This window comes from Carettochelys insculpta, chromosome 7, assembly GCF_033958435.1.
Source record: "Carettochelys insculpta isolate YL-2023 chromosome 7, ASM3395843v1, whole genome shotgun sequence".
Lineage (NCBI taxonomy): Eukaryota > Metazoa > Chordata > Testudines > Carettochelyidae > Carettochelys > Carettochelys insculpta.
The window spans coordinates 45,728,371-45,750,980 of NC_134143.1; the positions used below are offsets into that span (position 1 = coordinate 45,728,371).

The 22,610-nt window shown below is 42.7% G+C and overlaps 1 protein-coding gene across 3 annotated transcripts in view; it reads right to left on the bottom strand.

Annotated features, from left to right (window-relative positions):
- The window catches only part of INPP5A (inositol polyphosphate-5-phosphatase A), a 447,602-nt gene that overhangs the window by 163,468 nt on the left and 261,524 nt on the right, over positions 1-22,610 (bottom strand). For all 3 annotated transcript variants that reach the window (XM_075000435.1, XM_075000433.1, XM_075000434.1), the window contains exon 6: positions 9,695-9,798. In XM_075000435.1, the coding sequence (XP_074856536.1) occupies positions 9,695-9,798 (104 nt within the window). The remainder of the gene's footprint in view (positions 1-9,694; positions 9,799-22,610) is intronic.

Here is a 22,610-nt window from a genome sequence, read left to right on the forward strand (position 1 = left end):
TTCTTCATTATCGAAATTTTTAGAAATACTCATCAGTAATTCAAGATTCCAAAGTTTATCTACACATTGGTAGCAAAACTAACTTCATGTGGCATGCCAGCTGATAATCTAATAGAAAAATAATATATAACATGGAGTGGGAATTTGGTATTAAAATATTTGTTGCAAAACTGATATTTCAATAAGGGATATTACACAAAACAAAGAATAAATCAAATGAATTTCCATCCAATTTCATACTATAACAATTTCTGAATAATTATGCCCACTGCAAATCTATTTATATAGATCAGTAATAGTATATTAGCTACCAACATATGAAGAAATTATATGGCAATTTTTTATTTCAGAGTTCTACGCCTGAAAAACGTTTTGAGATGATACAATTGCATATAGCATGTAATTTTCAAGTGCAAGTATATTTTGTATCAATTTGTGCAGCTTTTCAAGAAAAAGGACTGCAAATTTTTGCCTTTTATGGACAAATTTGATTTTAGTTCTAACAATCACTTGCCAGCTTTTTATTCCTAGCTACATTGGTCAACTGCATTAAATTCACTGGGTTGCACAATTGTTCTATTATCTATTTCTAAACGTGGAAGAATCAAGCAGGGGGCATTCTCAGAGTTCATATTATCGTACTAACTAATGACCCATGTTCATTACATAGGTAAAGAAACCTCATACTAACCACAATGTAAAATTTTCTTGATAGAAATGCATGATAGGTTGGAATGTTTCACATTTGTGTTTTCTTTTGATTCCTATCAAATGAGACAAACAGAAATCCTCTACCCAAAGATTTCCCTTTAAACCATTTCACTGTGGCTCATACTAATTGTATTATAACTAAAACAACAGTCAAACACATTTCAGGGTATCTGGCAATGGTCATTACTAGAAGACAGGATACTGGAATAGATGGACCTTTGGTCTGATACAACGTGGCCATTCTTATATTCTGTCCACAGTTCCTTCTGCTAGCACAGACAGCTTCTTCCAGCGGAGCTCATCTGCCAGAAGCCTTTCTTGGACTACCTCTCTGAGACGCTTGCAAAGCAGATTATGAAAGGAAGGCTGATATAAGTAATTATTATGAATTGTATTTTTTTTAAGTGTTTCAAACTGAGAAAAACCATCTACATGCACTCTATGCCAGAACCAGGACAAAGAGAATTGGAGGAGGTGGAAAGATCAGCGCTTTCCCACCCTGTGGTAAGCAATCAGGTTAGAAATAGTGGGTTGGTAATCACAGAAGACGAGATGGAAAACATAAGTTGCAGTACCGCTGTTCATGCAAATTCTATACTAGCAGGTCTCTGGCCTATAATTACAGCCAAAATAATACACAATACACAAGAAAGGAAGTGCACTGCAGTGCAAGAACTAGAGAATGATTGCCCTAATGAGTCATCTAGGCAAGGTGCTGATGATGATACTGATGGAGAGACTAAGATTGCAGACAGAAGAACATCTAGCAGATGAGCAAGCTGGGTTCAAGCAAGACAGAAGTACTGTACAGCAGATACTGGCACTAAGGTGGATAGTGGAGAAGGCTCGATGAAAGAACAAGAACATATACACTTGCTTTGTTGATTTTCAGAAGGCATTTGACAGTATAAATTAGAAGGTGACTTGACTGGTGTTGGAGTCGTAAGGAGTAGATAGCAGACTGATATGGTAGTTGATGGATATCAGTGACAACGTGGAGGCAGTTGGAAGAACATGCAGATTGTTGGGAAGTTGATTTAGAATGAGTTGAGGTATGAAACAAGGAGATCCGATATCACCAAGTATCTTCATCACGCATCTAGAGAGAGCGACGGACAAGATCAAGGAAGAGGTAGGAGGGATATCTGTGCATGGGATAAGAATTAACAACTTGAGTTTCACAGATTATAGTTATCATTGAAGAAGATGAGGAGAAGCTAGCAAAAATGGTGCTGGTGCTAAACAAGGAAGAGAAGTGGTATGGACTAGTTATGAACATAAATAAAACAAAAGCAATGGTATTTGGAAATAAGAAAACAGGAAGTAAGATCAGTGTAGAATGGATTGAACTAGAGAATGTAGAGAAGTTCACATATCTGGGGAGCAACATAACATATGATTGAGACTGTAAGAAGGAAATAGTGACTAGAATATCAAAAGCAAAAGCGAGTTTGAAGGCAATGGATAAGATCTGGAAAAGCAAAGTGATTAGCTTAGGAATGAAGATGAGCATCTTGAAAATGTGTGTATTCAGCAGGATGCTGTATGGATGTGAGACATGGGTGATAATGGAGGATTGGAAGAGAATAATGCTGGCATTCAAGAGGAGTTGTTATAGAAAGATCCCGGCCATGTCAACACGTAGAGAAAACTTTGAAAGGACCCCGCCAACTTCGAAATCCCCATATTCCTATCAACAGTGAATAGAAACAGGTGATTGTGAAAGTTTGTGATTGTAAGTTTGTGACAATGGCTAATTATTTTAGTCACAATTTAGCAGTAAGGAATAAGGGGATTTCAAAGTTGGCAGGGTCCTTTCAAAAAGGACCTCTGTCTGGATGAGCCACACGGAACCGAAAAACAGCAATTTCAAAGTGCCGCAACCAGCAGCACGCCAATGAGGCACTGAATATGCATTTCAGTGCCTCATTAGTATTCTTCGAAACGGCCATTAGCATGGCCGTTTTGAAGTTTTCTCCAAGTGTAGACATGGTCCCTGAGAATAGGATGGATGCAGAAGGTCACCAACGAGGAATTATATAGGAAGATACAGCCAGAAAAGAACCTACTGCAGAAGGTTATACAATGCAAGCTATAGCTATTCAGTCATATTTGCAGAATGAACACCAACAAAAAATCAAAACCCTGGTATTTGGCATAATGGATGGGTTGATGATATAGTAGACTGATGTGGAGCTAGTCAACAGAAACTGAACCACTCCGCAGTGGATAGGGAAAGGTGGAAGGAAATAGTGAGAGAGGCATCAGACGCCAATGGGCGTGAGCTCATGGTTGTTGTTGATGATGATGAAAATAATAAAAAATAATTAGTCACGATCACTATAAATTGACCCTCTCTAATTTGCAAGTCTCTCATCTGGCAATATCTGCAATCCAGCATAATATTAGTTAGCTGGACAACCACTTATCATAGGGATAGCCAAGATTTTTTGTGGTTCCATATAGGTTGTTTTCAGCCACCAGGCCTGACTCTCAGTGTTCTGTGCTGTTGTTTAGCTGTAATTTGTCCCTAACTGTCTTCTAAAAGCCCAGTAAACAGTGGAAGTGTTGGTAATGTGCTAGACAATATTGACCTCCTGTGGTCCAGCAAATTTTCTCCTCTGACACCAGTCAGGTCCCAAGGGTGCCAGACAAGAGAGGTTCAACCAGTACCTCCAGTCTTGGAACCTTAGTGTTTTACTTGTCCTGCAGATTTTTTTGCCTTTGTGTGGCTTATTACATTTAAAAACAAATAAAACCACAATCACAACCCAGAACTGAATTCCTATAAAAAAAAACCACTTCCATTCTGTTGGAGTTCAGATCATGTGACCTGAATTTATCAGTAAGGCATATGGACTTACAATATGGAAGACTGATCATGTGATGCTTAGTCATGCTGAATCATCCTTACATAACAGGTTTTTCCCACCCTTTTAGCTCAGCAGGATCTTATGGGGGTTCTCTGCAGGGGCTCAGTTATGTAAGGGTTTTCCCGACCAACAGGGGAATAAAAGACAGACACCAATCCATCTGTGGTGCTGCCCATCCAAGTGGCATAGTAGCATGGTTCTCTTTTCCATAGATTCCAAAGAACATGAAGCCAAACAGATATCACTGCTCCACCAAATCACCTGATGCCATTCCAGTCTCCAACTCAAATCCAGCTGCCATCTAGTGACAATTCTGCATCATGGAATCGCCCCAGTGTTCCTCCCCAAGGGCTTTCAAATAGCCTAAGGATATAAGGTCCTGGGCATCTTACTGGAACTTTACAAGGAGGTTATGATAAATTGTTATTTATTACTTGGGTTACTATTTTAGGGGCTGACTACTATTGCTCTGTCATTATTTTAATTCCTTGTCAATTTCTCCTTTCTTGTAATTTTATTCTTTAATAAATTCTTCTTGTTCGGTTTACATATCTCTGTTTCTCTCTCTCTCTCTCTTCTTTTGTCTGGGTTGATAATCAACCAGGTGATAGATTCTGGCAACTGTGAGCACTGTATGTTAGGGATACTGTACAGCCTTGTCAAATCATTTTATTTTCATTAATTACAAATTTATTCTAAATTCTTTTTCCTACCTAACACAGACCACACAAGAACAAAATATGACAATGCTTCTATATTTCATTTCTTCCAAAGCTTTCTGAATATTTTACAAACATTATTTACACCTTACAACAGCCCAGTAAGGTAAAAATTGTTATCCCAGTTTACACAGAGGATAGCTGAAGCATAAGATTATATGATTTGTCCACGAACAGACAGCAAATTAGAGAAAGACAAGACAGCACTAGTACCTAACCTTCCTAATTTGCCTGCCTGTGCTTAAACCACGAAGATTATCTCTCCTCTTAATAGGACAATCCCAAAGGACCCTATCCTGCAAAAAAATATGGAAGTGCTTTGCTGGAAAACATGCAAATAGCGCCATTAACTTTATGAGAGTGCTCATTTATTTCAATTAAGAATCTGTGAAAATGTTTGTGGTGTTGGGGCCTAAAACAGCTTAGGAGATCAAGTACAGCTGGAAAAGATAAACAAAAATGTGTGGTCCTGAATATCCTCACCCATCTGAGTTACATCTGGCATTTTTAACAGACCCAAACATGTCTGCAAATACTACAAAAAAAGGGAATTCCAGGAATACATTTGAAAAAAACTACAGGCAGGGATAAGAGGACACAGACAACTGCCTGCAATTTTTAAAACAATGAGCTTAGCTTTGACGTTAAACAAGCTACTTGTCAGCTGATCCACTGTTTGTAAACCAGCACCAAAAAAATCAGATAAAGATTATATAGACCATCTGTGCTTTCTGAGAGAGGTGTCTAAATGTTAAAATGGTACCTCTCCCCTCTGAAACAGTCAAACAAAAATCATGCCCCAGGAAAGGGATACCACATATTTCACCTTATAATATTAAGTCTCTCCTCAGATCTCCTGTTAATAGGATTCCTTTAGCCAGCAGATGGATTGTGAATACGGGCAGTTTCATCTACTAAAAGACGACATAAATCATCATTGAGAAAGGAGAGACCGCAGTAAGGTTATCACCATACAGCCTTCTCCATGAAAGGTTTGCATTAAAGCATTAGTGAAATTAATTCATCTTTCATAAGAGCTTTGAGCAGTATCTGTGATCTATGATAACAACCAATTTCTCACTATGGGGGGAAAACATTACTCTGTCCTGATAGACTACACAAATCTGCTTTTTTAAATGGCCTAACATTATCTGCAGTGTTGCTCCCAGAGGCATCATTTCAAATTCATGCCCAGCCAAGAGGACCCATAAATCAAGAGAGAAAGTTTTGTTAGTTTTATATGCAGTGGGCTGTAATTATTTTGAATTGCATTATGCCTCAATCATTGTAATTACTTTTAGATCATCTTTAAGCAGCAGTAATAAAAAGAAAAGAAATCAGTCTTAAACCAATTCTCACACACACAAAAAAGTTAAAGTAATGATAGAAGTCTGGCTAAAACCTACCACAGCCTAGAAATTTAGCATGAAGACAGATATGCTGATCATGCACCTTGTTGTGGCAGCAGAGATTTTCAGAATGCCCACTATTTGAGGTGTATATATTGAAGACCATCTAATCACTAACATGGGTAAGAGGAAAATGGGTTAAATACTGTGATCTGTTTCAGCTGTAAACATAGAAGTGTAAGTTAGATGTAGCGTAGACTCTTTGTGACATTTTTCCTTTTTCTGCCTTAAAGTTAAAGAAAACAAGGAACTTATAATTATCCATATAAGATGTCCAGTATTACTTTCAAATTTTGCTAAATAAACAAAAACTGTACCTGCCACATATATGCCCTACTGTGGCCTCAAATGAGTGGAAATACATGTACATGTATGGCTATAGCAACATTACAATAAAATATTGTGCTGTATGCAGAAACAGTCCAAACCCTGAAAAAAAGTTTGATCCAGGAGTCTCTCCTTTTTTGTACACCTCCATGATATCCCTTGGACAACTACTGAAATTATTGACATGGAAAAATAAAATTAGAAAACACATAGGCTGTGGCCACACTTGGCCAAAACTTCGAAACGGCGATGCTAATGGCCAATCGAAGAATACTAATGAGGTGCTGAACTGAATATTCTGCACCTCATTAGCATTCGCATGCTGCCAGCTGTGGCTCTTCAAAAGTGCTCCTTTCAAATGTGCGCAGCTCAGTGCGGTTACATGGGGGTCCTTTTCGAAAGGACCTTACACATTTTGAAATCCCCTTATTTCTCTCAGCTGAGGAGAATAAGAGGATTTTGAAATGTGCAGGGTCCTTTCGAAAAGGACCCCTGTGTAGCTGCACCAAACCACACATATTCAAAAGTGGCACTGGCAGCATGCAAATGCTAATGAGGCGCTGAATATTCAATGCAGCACCTCATTAGTATTCTTAGATTTGGCCATTAGCATGGCCATTTCAAAGTTTTTGGTAAGTGTAGACAGAACCATAATGTGTTCTCAGATGTGTTTTAATGTAATTTTGCAGCTGGTAACAAGAAGCCTGAACTGTGTGATGAGCAAGTTCTCCATGGTTAACATAAAATGCTCCATGCTGGTGGACTTTCCCCCCTTGACAGGGCGGTTGCCCTGCACCTGTACAGAAAGGGCTAAAACAGCCTTGGGAGAGGGCTGTCCTGGGAGTCAATCAGGGGAAAGGCTGTGGCAGCCAATCAGAGCCCAAGGGAGCTGTACGACAAAGGTGGATGCCAGGGTGAGCGCACACTTGCTTCAGCCCTGGAGGAAGAGGGACATAGCTGCTTACCAGAGTTGAGTACCATGGACAGAGCAGTGCTGGGGCAAGGCAGTAGTGAGCCAGCAGAGCTTGGGCCAGGCAAGCCTCAGGGTGTCGGGCCTGAGGGAACCATGGGACCAGAGACACAGCCAGGGCAGCAGGGCCAAACCCTCGCCAATGATGAGTGGCTGTTTCAGACTGCAGTTTGCCCCTGAGGTAAGGAGCTAGATGAAGCCTGGCAGTGGATCACTGAGGTAAGGTGGGAACAGGGGTTTGGGACTACCTGGGAGGGGAGGACCCCAGTTTATGGGACACTGTGTCCAGGCAGTACCGTAAGAGAAGGGAGGGACACAGGCCCTGATATAAGGCAGAGAAAAAACTGACAGGCAACAACGGGTAAGACACTGGCAAGAAAGGGGTGCTGTAGAGACTAGAAAAAAATTCCTGAGTGACCAGCAGGAGGTGTCACAGCAGTGAGTCATGCCCCCTGTTTCACACCTCCACCCCTTCCCCCCCTCACAGAAGTTGTGGCCACAATTTGTTATCGTTGAAATTTTGGTGCAATCCATTCAAATACTGTAAAAAATGGCCACCTCCTCCCAGCATGGCAAGAGCAGGTGTGTGTGCAAATGCACTTAAAGAAGAGCTGAGGTAAGGCTGTAGGGAATTGGGAGTCTTCAGGGCTGAAGAAATAGGGGTTCAGATTTGATTGGGTGGCCAGGCTACAAAACTCTAGTTTTCAGATCTCTCCACGGCATTGTGTTGGAGCTTGAGCCCATATACTCTAGAAGGTAAGAAAGCTCAGACAGGCCTGAAGGCCCTGTGGAGGACTAGCTGCTTGTCCCAGCCTTTGTCTGGTCCCAGGTACCAGGGCCTCCCTGAGCCCACCCCTGGTACAGCCAAGCAGCTGTGCAAGATGCAGGTCTCAACACTGAGCAGGACCTGCTGCTCTTCTGGAGGTGGAACTGTCCTTGGCAAAACAAGAGGGAAGTGCCAGCAGGACCAAGTGCTGTTGGCAGCAGTCTGTATGGAGCCAGGACAGAGAGTGGGACAAGGCTTGCCCCCTGGAAGACCCATGCTTCTCCTTGTCTCCAAATCTAGCCCAGCTGCTTCATCAGGGTCATGACAAATCGGCAGCTGGGGCACGTTTGAGTTGAACTGCAACCCCTTGTGCCAGAATGCAACGCTGCTCACTCCAACTTGTAGTAACTATAAAGTTCCATTACAACTTGCAGTTTCCAAAACACAACCATAGCCTGTAATTCCTTATTCTTATAGTCTTATCCATGCACAATCTGCTCTTCAAAACTCTCAATAGTATGAGGAAATAATTCCATAATGGGGATCGATCAGTCTTATTTCTTTTGTCATCCAGGCACATTTCTACAGCTTATCAGACATGGAGCAAACTAACAAACACAAATGAACAAACAAACCAACCACCCTAAATACAATGCTCTGAATAGCCACCAGTGCTTCCCTTCAAAAAAAGTAAATCAAACTCCTTTTGTAAGTATTTAAAGAGGCCCAATGAAAGCAAAAGTGATAGAAAAAGGCAGTTAATCCTGATGGCAGTCTCAGTAGATATATGTGCATTTTAAATAAGAACATGTTTGCTAGAAATCACATATCAAAAGATATGACCTTCATTTCCTCAGACCTTAAATATTTAGGCAGTTCTTTCCCCAGGCATGGATGAACTAGCTTGACGGCTGTCTGAAAATGTTTACAAATATTCTGATTTCATTTTTAAATTCAGTTACTACTGAACTCAAGTAATTTGCACATTGTACATATAAAAATCAGTAGGTGCTGACTTTGTTTATTTGCATTCTTTTGATTATTAAAATCCTTCCAGCAGCAAGCGCTCATACTATGTGCTAAAATGTACTATATCAAAACAGAATTCAATGTCAAAGACCAGAAACGAATCTAACAGTTTCATCTGGGTTTGCATGTAGTACCTAAAGAAAACCATGCCCTCAGGTTAACTTTGAAGGTTTTGTCCAGAACTTTAATTCCAATATCAGATCTGTTATAGTCCTCATTCTGGAAGGTCGCAAAGCCAGTGTTGAAATAGTAACAATAAAATAATTCTTAAAAAAAAAAAAAAAAAGGAAGTAAAATATACTCATGTATCCTTGAAGGTTAGTTGTTGTTCTTGCAAATGCAACAGGAATCATTAAAAATTCAGCATATATTTCCCCAGTATCTGAAGATACCATAATATGTTCCTAAATAGAATAAAACATGCTATTACCATACCACGGTGGCAAAACAGATGTGTTTTCAAATGGCATACAATTGTAATTAACTACGTCCTATACCCTTAAATGAGGAAAATCTATTTGCCTGGATATAATTTGGACTTTGCATGTTCTGTGAATTCTAATACACTGCTAAATATTTTCAGAATATTTGCATACCTCACCAACATTTAAAAAATACATAAAATGAAAAGAGATATCCAAAGGAAAGTTTTTGTTTGAACATAGAACGCTATTTTAGTTTGAAAAATATACTTAATGTTTTACAGAAAAAGTATATCTGAGTGAGTATATATATGTGAAATGGACATCCAAAAAACTAGACGCTTACCCTGTGATACTGATTGAATTCACACCACATTAGATCCGGAGTAACACCAAGTAAGTCATCAGTGCAAGAGAAACTAGAACCAGATCCTTAAACACTGTAATGCTCCATTGGACTTTACATACCTCAGGAAAATAATCCTGTGGAAACTTCTCTTTTTCCAGCATGGGTGTGCTTTCTAATGTATCTGAGTAGATTTCTTTGCCAGTAACCTTTTTATACTTCTTGGCTAGGAAGAGATATAAAAACACACTTAAAATACGTACTTGAGTCATTGCAACCAGCTTTTATCATTCATCAGGCAAGCAGGAAAACCTACAGGATAGAGGCAGTGTTGGTGTGCTCAATTAGTAGGCAAGCACTGGTTTGTTTAATGGTGGGAAAAAATAAAATTGGAACACAAGTTACAAGATCTCTTGCTTATATTATTCATTGCACTGGGTTACAGGCAGGGTGGATTTTTAAGTACTCAGGTGTTTTTTGTTGTATTACCATAAGATGTAGAAGCCCTACTCATAGTCTAGGACCCCACTTAACCCAGGACAGACCATCTTGATGAAATCTGGGTCTGAGATGCTTGGTCTGGTCTCTAATAAACATGCAGAAACCTATACTGAATAGTAACTGACAGATAAAATAAAGTATATTTATTAAAAATAAATTGAAGATATGATGCTATTTAAAATATTGTAACTGTACAGTTTATCATTTTGCTTATGTAGAATTTTAAGTATCTGTTCTTTATACTTGGCACAGCTGTAATATAAAAATTACATATTTTACAAAATAACCAATATCCAATTACCCACTGTTTCAGCCTTTAAAGTCAGCAGTACTACAGGTTGAACCCTGCTAGTCCAACACCCTTTGGCACTTGTCAGGTCCCATCAAGAGAATTTGCTGGACCTTGGGAGGTCAGTATTGTCTAGCACCATTACTAACATTTCCATTGCTTACTGGGCCCGAGATGACATTTACGGGTAAATTACAGCTAAATAACAGCACAGAACATGGAGAACCAGGACTGGTGACTGTAAAAAAAAACTTTATGGGGCCATGGGAAACTTGGCCACATCCATTATAAGTGGTCGCCTGGCTAACTAAAATCATGCCAGCTTACGAATGCTGCTGGACACGAGTGTGCCGGACTAAAAAAGGTTCAACCTGTATCAGTTATTACTCTTAATTCCCATATAGAGCAAGCAGCAGAGCTGTAACTGCCCCATACTACCCTCTGGAAATCTCAGGAAGGAGCAAAGCTACTTTTCATCTAAATAATCAGCATATGTATGCAGATTGTAGGAGTAAGTCATTAGCTAACACAATTAGCACAGTTTCTGAACTATGCTTCAGGGCTAAAACCTAAATTACTGGGACTGGGGCAGTAGGGGACTCCATATACTGCTGGAGGTGCTTCACAAGGAAATACTCAAAATTAAATGGCAGCTACTTCAGGATTGATAATAGGAGGCATTTTTTCCTCACAGTACATTGTAAGACTATGCAATTCATTCTCCCCAAATATTAGAATTTAGGAAGACTTAAGAGAGATGAAACATTCAGATATGTAACAAGAATATCCAGTTACAACACACACACACAGAGGATATAAATCCCTACGCTTCAAGCCTTAAACCAATGTTAAGATCTAGGAGACTACATTGGAGTGCCGATTATCCATCTGCTGTGGGGTTTCTTGGTCTCTGCTCTGAAGTATCTGCTAGATGCCATTGCTGGAGAGAGGACACAAGACTAGACAGATCACAGGAGTCATGCAGAATGGCAGTTCCTATCTTCCTAGGTAGAAAATGACAATGAACTCTGGTGACACCTCTGTGCCAAAAGGATAAAGGTCTAAATCACAGGTTGTAGATTGCTTCTCCCTCAAGCATATCAGAAAGTCACAGTGGTTGTAACTAAAAGGGAAGAGAAAAGACTCAATTTTTCCCTCTTTCACAACAACACTCGGTTAACAGAAACAGACACCTCAATCCAAATTTGAATGATCTACTTTGCAAAAAAACCAAACACCTATTACCGAATGGGAACAGCTCAGATTTGCCCAACCAGTTTGTCCAACAGCTAACACAATTTCTCTGATCAGATTTAACAGAATAAAGAGTACAGGAACACAGCAATTCCCTATGGATGTAGATGAGCCACTACTGCTGAAAGGACCTTTGTAAAGACTCTCAAGGCTCTCTGGGCCCAAATGGGAGGGCTCAGTATTGCTAAGTTCTGACCCACTTACAAAATGCAGGAAATGCTTGTGGAAGGGGTGTTTAGGTACGTGAATGGGAGCGCCCTGGAGACTGACGTAAACAAACCAGTCTCTGGCTCTAAGGATGGAATTATGAGGTTCAGCATCACAAGCCTGATGTGCTTTGAAAGGACACAGGCATTGGTCTCTGCCTTCTTGGGAAATGGTTGGAATACAGTCATCTTCTGACAAACTCAGGGACAAGGAGAACCAGTGCAATCATTCCCCTCCCTTCCAAGAGCAGGCACACTGGATCTCTTGCTTTATGCACTCCTCATGAGAGAATTCCCTGAAGAGAAAGAGGAAAAAGAGATAGAGTGGATGGAATATCCTATATTGACCACCACTAGCATCCACTTCCCTCAGATAGGAAGTGGGACAGTGTTTCCAACAGAGGAGGGGCCCAGGAGGTGGTTGGCAGAATTGTATCATAGAGAATTGGGGGAAACAGACTGCACTATTCCCTCAACCAAACTGTCACAGCACTCTGTTCAAAGGAGATGCAGATTAGGTGGCTACAGAAGAGGTAATACCTTTTTGTGAGGCTTGGCTCTCCTCCTCAATGGCTTCAAAGGCCTAGGAAAGGCCTGCAAGGTGGTACTGGAATGGTCTGAAAGCCTGCACAGTTTCAGATCTTCTAAATTCTCTTTTCATTACAGCCACACAAATTCACAGAGCTTGTAATATTGTCCCTGGATCTTCATGGCTATTGAGTAAACAGTCCGTGGCCACGCTGAAGAGCTTAGACCCTTCAAATGGATGGCCTTAACAATATCTTGCTCCTATCTCAGGAGTCCAGAAGACTGTACCTAAGATGCTCTTTGTATAACCACTGCAGTAGCTAGGGATTTAGAAGTCATTTTGGTGGCATTGAAAGCAGCTTGGAGGGAGAATTTCACAATCACCTAAGTATCAGAGTATCTAAGTATCACATCCCCCCCGTCTGATCTGACTTGTTTTTAACTCTTTTGATAAGTACTGTTGATACTGGGCCATCTCCACCTTGCTGAATAGACCTTGTCACCTCTGGCCCTCCCTCTTCACTGGGACCCCACTCTGTAAATACCCCTCTGAAACCACCATCCCCCACTCATGCATCTGATGAAGTGGGTCTTTGCCCACGAAAGCTTATGCTCCAAAATATCTGTTAGTCTATAAGGTGCCACAAGACTTATTGTTGTTACAATCAACTAACCGATCCTCAGAAATGAGAGTCTGAAATTAGACCTCTGAATCTTGTGGTAAGTGTTAAATTAGTTTAGAATAAATGTTAAAATCATATATTGCAACTGAGTCCTGATAGTTTGCAACTCAAAACTGAAGAGCCACCTAGGAGTAGTCTTCCTGCCCAGAATGTGCAATCGTTTGGTCTCTGTCTTAAAGAGATGATATGGAGAAAGTCTGCCAGTTTCATATGCTAACTGTGTCCACTACCAGGGAATTAGGGGCAGGAGAGAGAAGAAATATCCCATTCTTTTGGCAGGAATATATTATTATTTTTTTTTAAATCAGGCGACTTGCAGTGGTGTCGAATACCGGCAATGTTTGTATTAAATATGGGCAGTCGTTGACAATACCTCATTAATTGGTAGGATGATTTTTTCCCAGGGATTAATATTTCAATTATACATCAGAAAATGTGGAAGCTCTAGGACCTCGCCTAGTGGAAGCTGGAGGGATTCTACCAGCTTGGGTACATTAAGTTCTGCAAGGCTCTAAACTCTTCAGAAGAAGAGGGGTTTGGTAACAATATTGCATCACCTGGTGAGGAGGAGGACTTGACTGAGGAGGTGGTGGAGGGGGAGAAAAGCAAATTTCTTTCAATCTGTAGATTTTGCTTCTCTTGTGGTTCTGCTGCTGCCCAAAAGGCATTCAGCACTGTGAATGATGTGGTACCAGTGGCTGTTGGGGTTTATTTTTACTGGTACACTGTAAAACTATTCACCAAAGTATCCTCAAAGATTCCAACAGGCCCACAGAGGAGAAGAGGGATAGCAGAACTGCCCTCAAGGGTATTCATACCCCTCAAGTCTAGGGTGACCTTGAGTATACAACACTGGACACCACTGCTTTACAGTCTCTGGTTGAGAGCGTACAAGTGCATATGCATCTTACGGTGGAGAATCCATAGGGACAAACACACAAAAATCAACAGTAAGGATGACATAGTAGTTAATTTTGTGTGTCTTGGCCACTGCTGCTTACAGGCAAGTACTGTTAAATGCAGGAGGACAGAGGGAGGAAGTCAGACAGCCACCATTAGGTGGCATCCACTTTTTATAACTGCCAAAGTTGGTTTACATTTCAAACTTGCTACCCATAGATGGAGAACTCTGGATATACTAATACTAAACATTCTGAGCTGTTTACTCTCAGTGGATGTTTGGTGAAACCGCAAACATAAAAATTAATTACTGTAAGTTATCCTGATGAAGTATTATGTATAATCACGAAGCATTTACCGTAAGCTACCAATATATCTTTGGCACATACAGAAGATTTGATTTTTTTTCCTATCACTTTTAAAATCTGGCTCTCGTGGGAGGACTAAATAAACATACTGATAAATGAATGTGGCATCATTCTAAGTGGACCATGGATGGATGTACCTTCTTTCAGTGAGTTTGACAATCTCAGCAAAAAGATCCTGACGTCATTCAACACAGAAAACATTTTTGGCAACATATATAAAACACAGCCAGGAAAAAATTCTGTTCTGTGAAAACTGAAATCTTTTGCTGAGACAATGAGTGACTATTAACTGGTAAACTGTACCATTTTGGCAGAAGAATGTGTTTTATCATCAACCTACTTTGAAATCAAGGGCAAATGTAAACTAGTAACAGCCTGTCATTTACACAGACATTGAGAAGCAGCCTTGGCTTAAAAGGATGTACCTCCTCACATCCTTTCAGGTGGAAAAAAACCAGTTAACCTTTCTGTACATGCTGTTCTTTGAGATGTAGTGCCCATGTCCACTCCACTGAAGGTACCTGTACGCTCCAGCGTGCAGCTGAGTAAATGCCTGTAAAAGCTAAAACCCAGAGGCTATGTCTACATTGTAGTGATCTTTTGAAAGAATTTCTTCCCAAAGAAAGATTCTGAAAAAACTTCTTTTGAAAAATCATGTCTACACACAATAAAGTGGATTGAAAGATCAGTCTGCTCTTTTGATCTTGAGTGTCCTGCTCTTTGCAAAATGCAGCATCATGAGGACTGCTCTTCAGCATAAAGGGCCCGCAGAGCATCTACACAGGCTTTCTTTCAAAATGAAGGCACTCTTCCTGATCCAGGAGCTGAAGAACGCTTCTGGAGAAGAGCCATGTTTTTTTGATCTCAGATCTAAAGAGAGCATTTTGCATGTAGAAGCACTGCATGTTCTTTTGAAAAAGAGCTGGATTTTCTGAAAGAACTTGCTAGTGTAAATGCAGCCAGAGAGAGTGGATTCTCTCTTGGCAAGCAGCCAGCTGAACCAAAAGGAAGGAAGAGGAATTGTTTCAATTGAAGCAGTTGCCCATGAGGGGGTGGTCTTTCTTTGTCTGGCCAAAACAGAAAGACCAAAAAATTTTAATCCTGGGACAGCATAATAAATCCAGTAAATAATCAGGCCACAACGTGACCTGGGCATACAAATATGTAAGTAGACAGAAATGTTTAGTCAAATGCAATCAGGTTATCTTTTATTTTGGATTTGATGTGGAATTTTTTAGGCTGATATATTTCCCACTGTAAACTGTTACTCCTAAACTGAATCCCAGGGAAGTAATTCTCTCTGCTTTAATGCTTTCTCGGTATACTTTATCTTTTTTTTTTTTGTTAATAAATCGCTTTTTAAAGTCAATAATTCAATCCCTGTGTCTTGAAGGAGTGCCTGAGACTAAAAGGTCAGCTATCAAATTGCAGCTTAATTTCATCCTTTTGTTTTCAAGCTATCTCCTAAGGGAGGCTTAAAAGCTTGGGGTTCCTCCATAGGGAGGCATCCTAAGGGTGTCTTCCTGGGTTTTAAAGTTTTTTTTTCCCCCCTCACTTTAGTGGTGGCAGCTACCTCCTAAGGTCAGGGAGTCTATGACCTTGGGAAGTGTTTTAAGCAAAGCCTATTAAAGGCAAGGTATTTTTAAGGTCTCTTGTGGGCCCCCAACATCTGCACTCTAAGTGTCAGAGTAGGGATAAGTCTTGCCAAGGTGTGAGCAGTACCTGTAAGGCTGGTTGGAGCACCCTCTTCTGTTTCATGCACCTCACACACATACAAACAGTTGAGTCAGCCTAGACCCCCTCTAGTTTATTCATACCAGAACATCTGACAGGAGGAGGAGAGGCGAGCTATTAAATGCACATGTACAACTCATGTTACAGAAAGGTTAACCTTTTGTATTATTCCAGTGATTTCACATGTCCAGTCTTCTGTGGGTGATTCACAGGCAGTTCTATTTGGAGGCAGGACCAGAGTCTATGCGAACAAGAACTAGAGGACTACTTGTCCAAATGCAGCAGCATCTCTAGATTGTTGAGAGAATACGTAGTGCAAAACAAACATGACAGAATGAATACGTTGCCACTGTGCAGACATCTAATACTGGTACATGAGCCAGAAGTGCTGCACAAGCTACTTGGGATCTAGTGGAATGAAGGAGGACACAGGGTTGCTCTGCATTTGTCAACTGGTAACATAAGTAAACACAACTGGACATCCATGCTAAAATCCTGGGTGGAAATCAGACACCCTTTCACTTTGTCTGCAAATGTGGTAAATAATTGAGAGGATGATCTGAAAGGCTTAGTCCTCTCCAAGCAAAACACAAACACTCCCCTAATATCTAGCAGGTGCAGTGACATCTTTCCCTTGTTACTATGAGGTTTTGGGAAGAAGGTCGCTATAGCCTAACTGATATGAAGAGAGAAGGCCAGTTACATAAGGAATCTTAGATGGGGACGAAGGTAGACTTTATCTGCATAAAAACTGTGATATTAATGCTCTTACCTCCGCTACCCTTCTGGCCAATATAATGGTTGTAGAAAATTCTACCTTTGCTGAAAGGCATAGGAGACAGCAAGCTGTGAGAGCAGTGGTTCTCAAACTTTCTGGCCCATGGATGACACTGCTCAATGCAAACCTATCCATGAATTACCAGCCAACCACCCATGATGAGTCAATTGAATGCATTTTTTCCTACATAGGTTAAACACTAAATTATTCATATTAGTCTACTACAGCATAAAAAAGTAGATATGCAGCTATAACATAAGGGGGGGGGCATGCTGCAGGTCTGGAGAGCCAGGGTTGGTTCCCCACTTTTAGTGGGGAGGAGATGAGGGGATGGCAAGGGGTAGGAGTTCTAAGCCTATGGGCCATCTGCAAGATGGTCACGGACCACATTTTGCAAACCACTGTGTGAGAGGCTCAAGGGAGGGAGGTTTTAATAAGACTAAATTCAGGCTCCAGTCCAGAACAAGGCTGTAAAGCAGAAACATCCTCTTCAAGCCCTTTAAAAATTTTATGACCGCTGGGTTGGAAAAAAGGGAGCATTCAGTCTGGTCAGTCAGGAGAGCTGGCAATCCAAGGCAGGAGCAGGGCATGGTGGGATCTCATCCGACAGCTGCAGGGGAGTAGGTGGAAGGTGCAGGGGGCAGCAAGCAGCATGAGCATGGGCCACAGGACGGCTGCACAACTGGCTGGAGAGAAATGGTGTTTTGAAGGAGAAATCACCACTTTCCAACCACCAGCTATGTGCCTTCCCTCTGCTCCTCCTGAGTCCTCCAGTCTGTGCTCATGCCACTCAACACTACCTAGTGAATGCAGAGAGGGTGAAGCCTAAGCAGAGCCCATGGGTGTGGGGGCCAGACGAAGGATAGACGTGGGGGCTGCCAGAGCCCATCTGCAGCACCCACCTGCATAGGGCCCCATGGTGCCTCAAATTTCATGGGGCCCTATGCAGCTGTGTGTTTTGTGTATCGGTAAGGATGGCTCTGAGTGGCCATTTATGCCATATGTGGTGTATAAGACAGCAGTGGATGTTCAATCTACCCTGACAGGTGCTGCTAAGGGCAACAACTCTCCAACAACTATGTACTGGAGCACTCAAACACCTGCATGGGGATGGACTCATGCAATCACTCAAAGAAGAAATCATATGCAACTGACTTGATTGTGATCTCACCCCTGTGCAAACAGGGAATAACATCCCTGAGGAATCCAAGATTATGACAGTGTAAAATCAGTGAGTGCTAGATCAGAATCAGGCCTTGCATGTTGGTCAGCAAACTCTCTTTTTGCTGTATTAGAATGTGTGTAAAATATAAGCTAATTTTTAGGGGTCTATTGATCATAAAAAATCCAATGCCTTTCATGCTATAGGAGGTCACATATCAGCTTTGGCTGTCAAGATTTTAATTCTAAAAGTGTTAGATTTTTTTTTCCTTAGGTCACATGGCCCAGGAAAGCTGAAAAATGGAGACAACCATGTAAGCAATCAGGAGAGGTAGTTAGCAGAAGAACAGAAGCAGCAAAAAAAGGGGAAATCAGTGAGGAAGGAGAGCCTAGTAACCATTCTTTAAATTTAAGCCAATCACCTCCACCCCTCCTGTAAAGAACAAATATTCCTACAAGAGAGAAAACAATGTAGGCAAAAGTCCAGCAGCAGAGTGGGGACTACTCAGGCTATGACACTGAATGTAGCATGTATGGATTATGTGCATTCTAGGCCCCAGGGCAGAACAGCCAATGGGCCCCCACATATGCACAAGTCAAGCCCGCATGGATGCAGTCTGCCTGATATTTGGATGAAGCTGGCCCTGGGAGGGAGTTTAGTTGGGGGCATTGTGGGGTGTGCAGGCTCTGGGAGGAAGCTTGGGTTTGGGAGGAGCTACAGGGTTCTGACTTGTTAGGGGGAGAGGGTTGGGGTGCAGAAGAGTGAGAAGCTGGATTCTGGGAGGGGACGTGGGGTTCAGGCTCTAGAAGGCTGCAGGAGGGTGGAGGGGCTGTGGGCTCTGTGGGGGGTTGCAGGATGGGATGTGGGGTGCACCTTTGGGTAGGAGTCTGGCTGTGGGAGGGATACAGGTTCTAGGAGGAAATTTGGATGTGGGAGGGCAGAAGGGATGCGGGGGACATATTCTGGGAGGAGGTTTGGATGTGGGAGGGGGTGTGGGATACAGGCTCTGTGAGGGAGTTTGTGTATGGGAGAGGGTGAGGGGTCTGGGTTGTTTGGTTGCTGGCTCTGGGCTGTTAAGTGCTAGCTTTCGGGGGTGGGTGCAAGGCAGGAGGATGTGTGCAGTCTGGGCTGGGGTTTGGTGCACAGCAAGGGGCTCAGGGCTCAGACAGGGATTGGAATGCAAGAGGGGATGAGGACAGCACTCATCTTGAGCAGCGCCTGAAAGTGACTGGCATACCCCGTTGGCAGCAGCTCCCAGGTGGGGGAGCCAAGGGTCTCCCTGTGCTGCTGTCCACAGGCACCATCCCTGAACCTGTTTGCAGTCAATGGGAGGGGCAGAGTTGGTGCTTGGGGTGGTGGTGGGGGGCACAGCTGCTGGAGCTGTCTCCCACCTCAGGGCTGCTTTTGAGAGTGGTGCAGAATGAGGGAAGCAGGAGTCAGGGAACCACGGGTCCCTTTAAATCACCTGGGCCCCATGGCAATAGCCCTCTTCATCCTGTAGCATGTGTGTGCATTTGGTACAAGCAGCTCACATCCCTCACAGACTAAGTACAGGCTCTTGAGACAAGGCTGGCAGAACTTGAGGAGTGAAGATAGATAGCAAGGTTCACAAATGAGTTTTCTGAAAACAGAGTAGACCTGTCCCCCTCTCATCTGGCAGCCTCACTGCTGCTGAGGAGGATGAAAGCCTTGGAAGGAGAATTTCAAGCTGAAGTGGAGAGAAACCACCACATAGCTAAGACCCTCCTTCCAGATGATGTCATGGTGTTCTTCCACACAGAAGATTCTTCACTGGAGTAGGGACCTCTGTTATTAGGGAGATGTGGGTAACAGTAATGGGGGATTTGATTATTAGAAATAAGTAAGTTTGTGATGCCCAGGAGAATTGCTTGACATATGCAAAGTTTGTGGACTTCAAGACAACTAGACAGATGTAGTGCTGGGGAAGACCCAGGGGTACATGTAAGTACCAGTAACACAGGGAAAAGTAAAGTAAAGATCCTGGAGGCCAAATCTGGGTTATTAGCTAGGTGATTAAGGTATAGGACCTCCACAGTAGTATTCTCTGAAATAGTTCATTCCAAGCCCAGGGCCATATGAACAGGCAGAACTGCAGGGTCTCAATGCAAACATGACAATGGTGACTGGGACAGATATTTAGGTCTATCAGAAGCTGGAGAACCTTTTGGAAAGGAGAAGCCTGTACAGAAAGGGTAACCAGATTGCCCACATGTAAAACTAAAAAAAGTCACAGAAGAGTTTTTAAAGTAAGAGCGATGAGAAAGCTGACAAATAGAAATGAACACACAGTTGAGACTGCCATGTCTGTCATGGAAAGATTTGTTAAAGGGAACATCCTATATCCTACTAAAGAGGAAAGAACAGAAATTGATAAGGAAGATGCAGGCACTGAGAAGACAACTCAATATTAACAAATGCTATAACTGTTTGTGTACAAATACCAGAATTCTAAATATTAAGATGGATGGACTTGAGTGACTGGTATTACACAATGCTACTGATGATACAGGCATCACAGAAACTTGGTGCAATGATGATAGTAAATGGGACCCAACAACACAGTAAAAGCTCTATGATCCAGCACTCCCAGTTCCCTGGGGTGCTGGATAATCAAATGTGCTAGATAGTGGAGAGGGACCGTTGGTCCTGTTCCATTGGCACCACTCCCACTTCTACCATAAGATGGACAGTTGGCTTCTGGCCCTGCTGCTGCTGGCCCAGCATGGCAGCAAGCCCACAAGCCCCTTTGCCGCTGGCCTCAGCATGGCAGCCAGTCCCCAGCCCTGCTGCCATTAGCCCCAGCATGGCAGCTAGCCCCCGGCTCAGCTGCTGCTGTCATCAGCTGAGCAGCCAGACCCACAGCCACAGGCCCAGCCTCCACCACCAGCTGGGCAAGCTAGCTCTAGCACAATAACCAGTCCCTGGCTCTGCTACCACCAGCCCTGCAGCCGCTGACCCCATTAATCATATGCTCAATTACCAGCACTGGCCACTGGCGGAGCAGGTGCTGCTTAATTGAGCATTCCAGTTATCGTAATTCCAGATAACCTGGCTTTTACCGTACAGTAAAACCCCTATTTACGTGAATTTGACCTGTGTGTTACTTGGATTAACGTAGTCAAAATTGTGGATGGCAGGGAGCTGGGAACCAGGCTGATCCTAGCTCCCCTCTGCTCCCAGCTCCCCTCTGCTTGTGGGAGCTAGGAAACCAACTATTGCTGCTGTGCTGGTCAGCTTCCAAGCTCCAGCGAGTGGTGTGGAGCTGGGAACCAGCTGCCAGCCGCTTGTGGGAGCCAGGAAACTGACTACTGGAGCAGCTGTGGACTGTTCCCTGACTCCCCTGACTTGCGCAAAATTCGACTTACACGTGGTTGCCCAGAAACACAACCTATGGGTAAGTCAGGGTTTACTGTACCAGGGTACAAATTACACAGCAATGACCTCCCACTGGCATGGAAGTGGTATTATATGTGAAAGAAAGCACAGTCAACTATGGCAAAAGTTTTAAATGAATCAAACAGTATCACACTATTTCTATGAGTAGAAATTCCAGGCTTGAATAGTAAGATTTTAGCAATAGGAATATATTACCAACTGCCTGACCATGATTGTGATTGTGCAATACCCAGGGAGATTAAAGAGACTACAAAACTAGAAAACTCAAAACCCCAAGGGATGGGGAGGTGGGGGATTTCATCTGTCCCACTGCTGAGTGGGAACTTATCACTGTCACAGGCCCCCACCATGCTTTATGAAATTGGCGTATGAATATGAATATGCATAACTCCAAGATACTTTATGCACAATAGTCATGTAACATCATTTTAAAGTTACAGTCTGCTAACTCTGTATATCCCATTTTTGTGCTTATATCATTTTTGTAACTGAAGTTCAAAATATAAAGGATGAATCTCTTTTTAATACTAAAGCTGCGTCTACACGTGCACGCTACTTCGAAGTAGCGGCAGTAACTTCGAAATAGCGCCCGTCGCGGCTACACGTGTTGGGCGCTATTTCGAAGTTGAAATCGACGTTAGGCGGCGAGACGTCGAAGTCGCTAACCCCATGAGGGGATGGGAATAGCGCCCTACTTCGACGTTCAACATCGAAGTAGGGACGTGTAGACGATCCGCGTCCCGCAACATCGAAATAGCGGGGTCCTCCATGGCGGCCATCAGCTGGGGGGTTGAGAGATACTCTCTCTCCAGCCCTTGCGGGGCTCTGTGGTCACCGTGGGCAGCAGCCCTTAGCCCAGGGCTTCTGGCTGCTGCTGCTGCAGCTGGGGGTCCGTGCTGCATATACAGGGTCTGCAACTAGTTGTTGGCTCTGTGTATCTTGCACTGTTTAATGAAAGTGTGTCTGGGAGGGGCCCTTTAAGGGAGCGACTTGCTGTTGAGTCCGCCCCGTGACCCTGTCTGCAGCTGTGCCTGGCTCCCTTATTTCGATGTGTGCTACTTTGGCGTGTAGACGTTCCCTCGCAGCGCCTATTTCGATGTTGGGCTGAGCAACGTCGAAGTTGAACATCGACGTTGCCGGCCCTGGAGGACGTGTAGACGTTATTCATCGAAATAGGCTATTTTGATGTCGCTACTTCGAAATTAGCTATTTCGATGT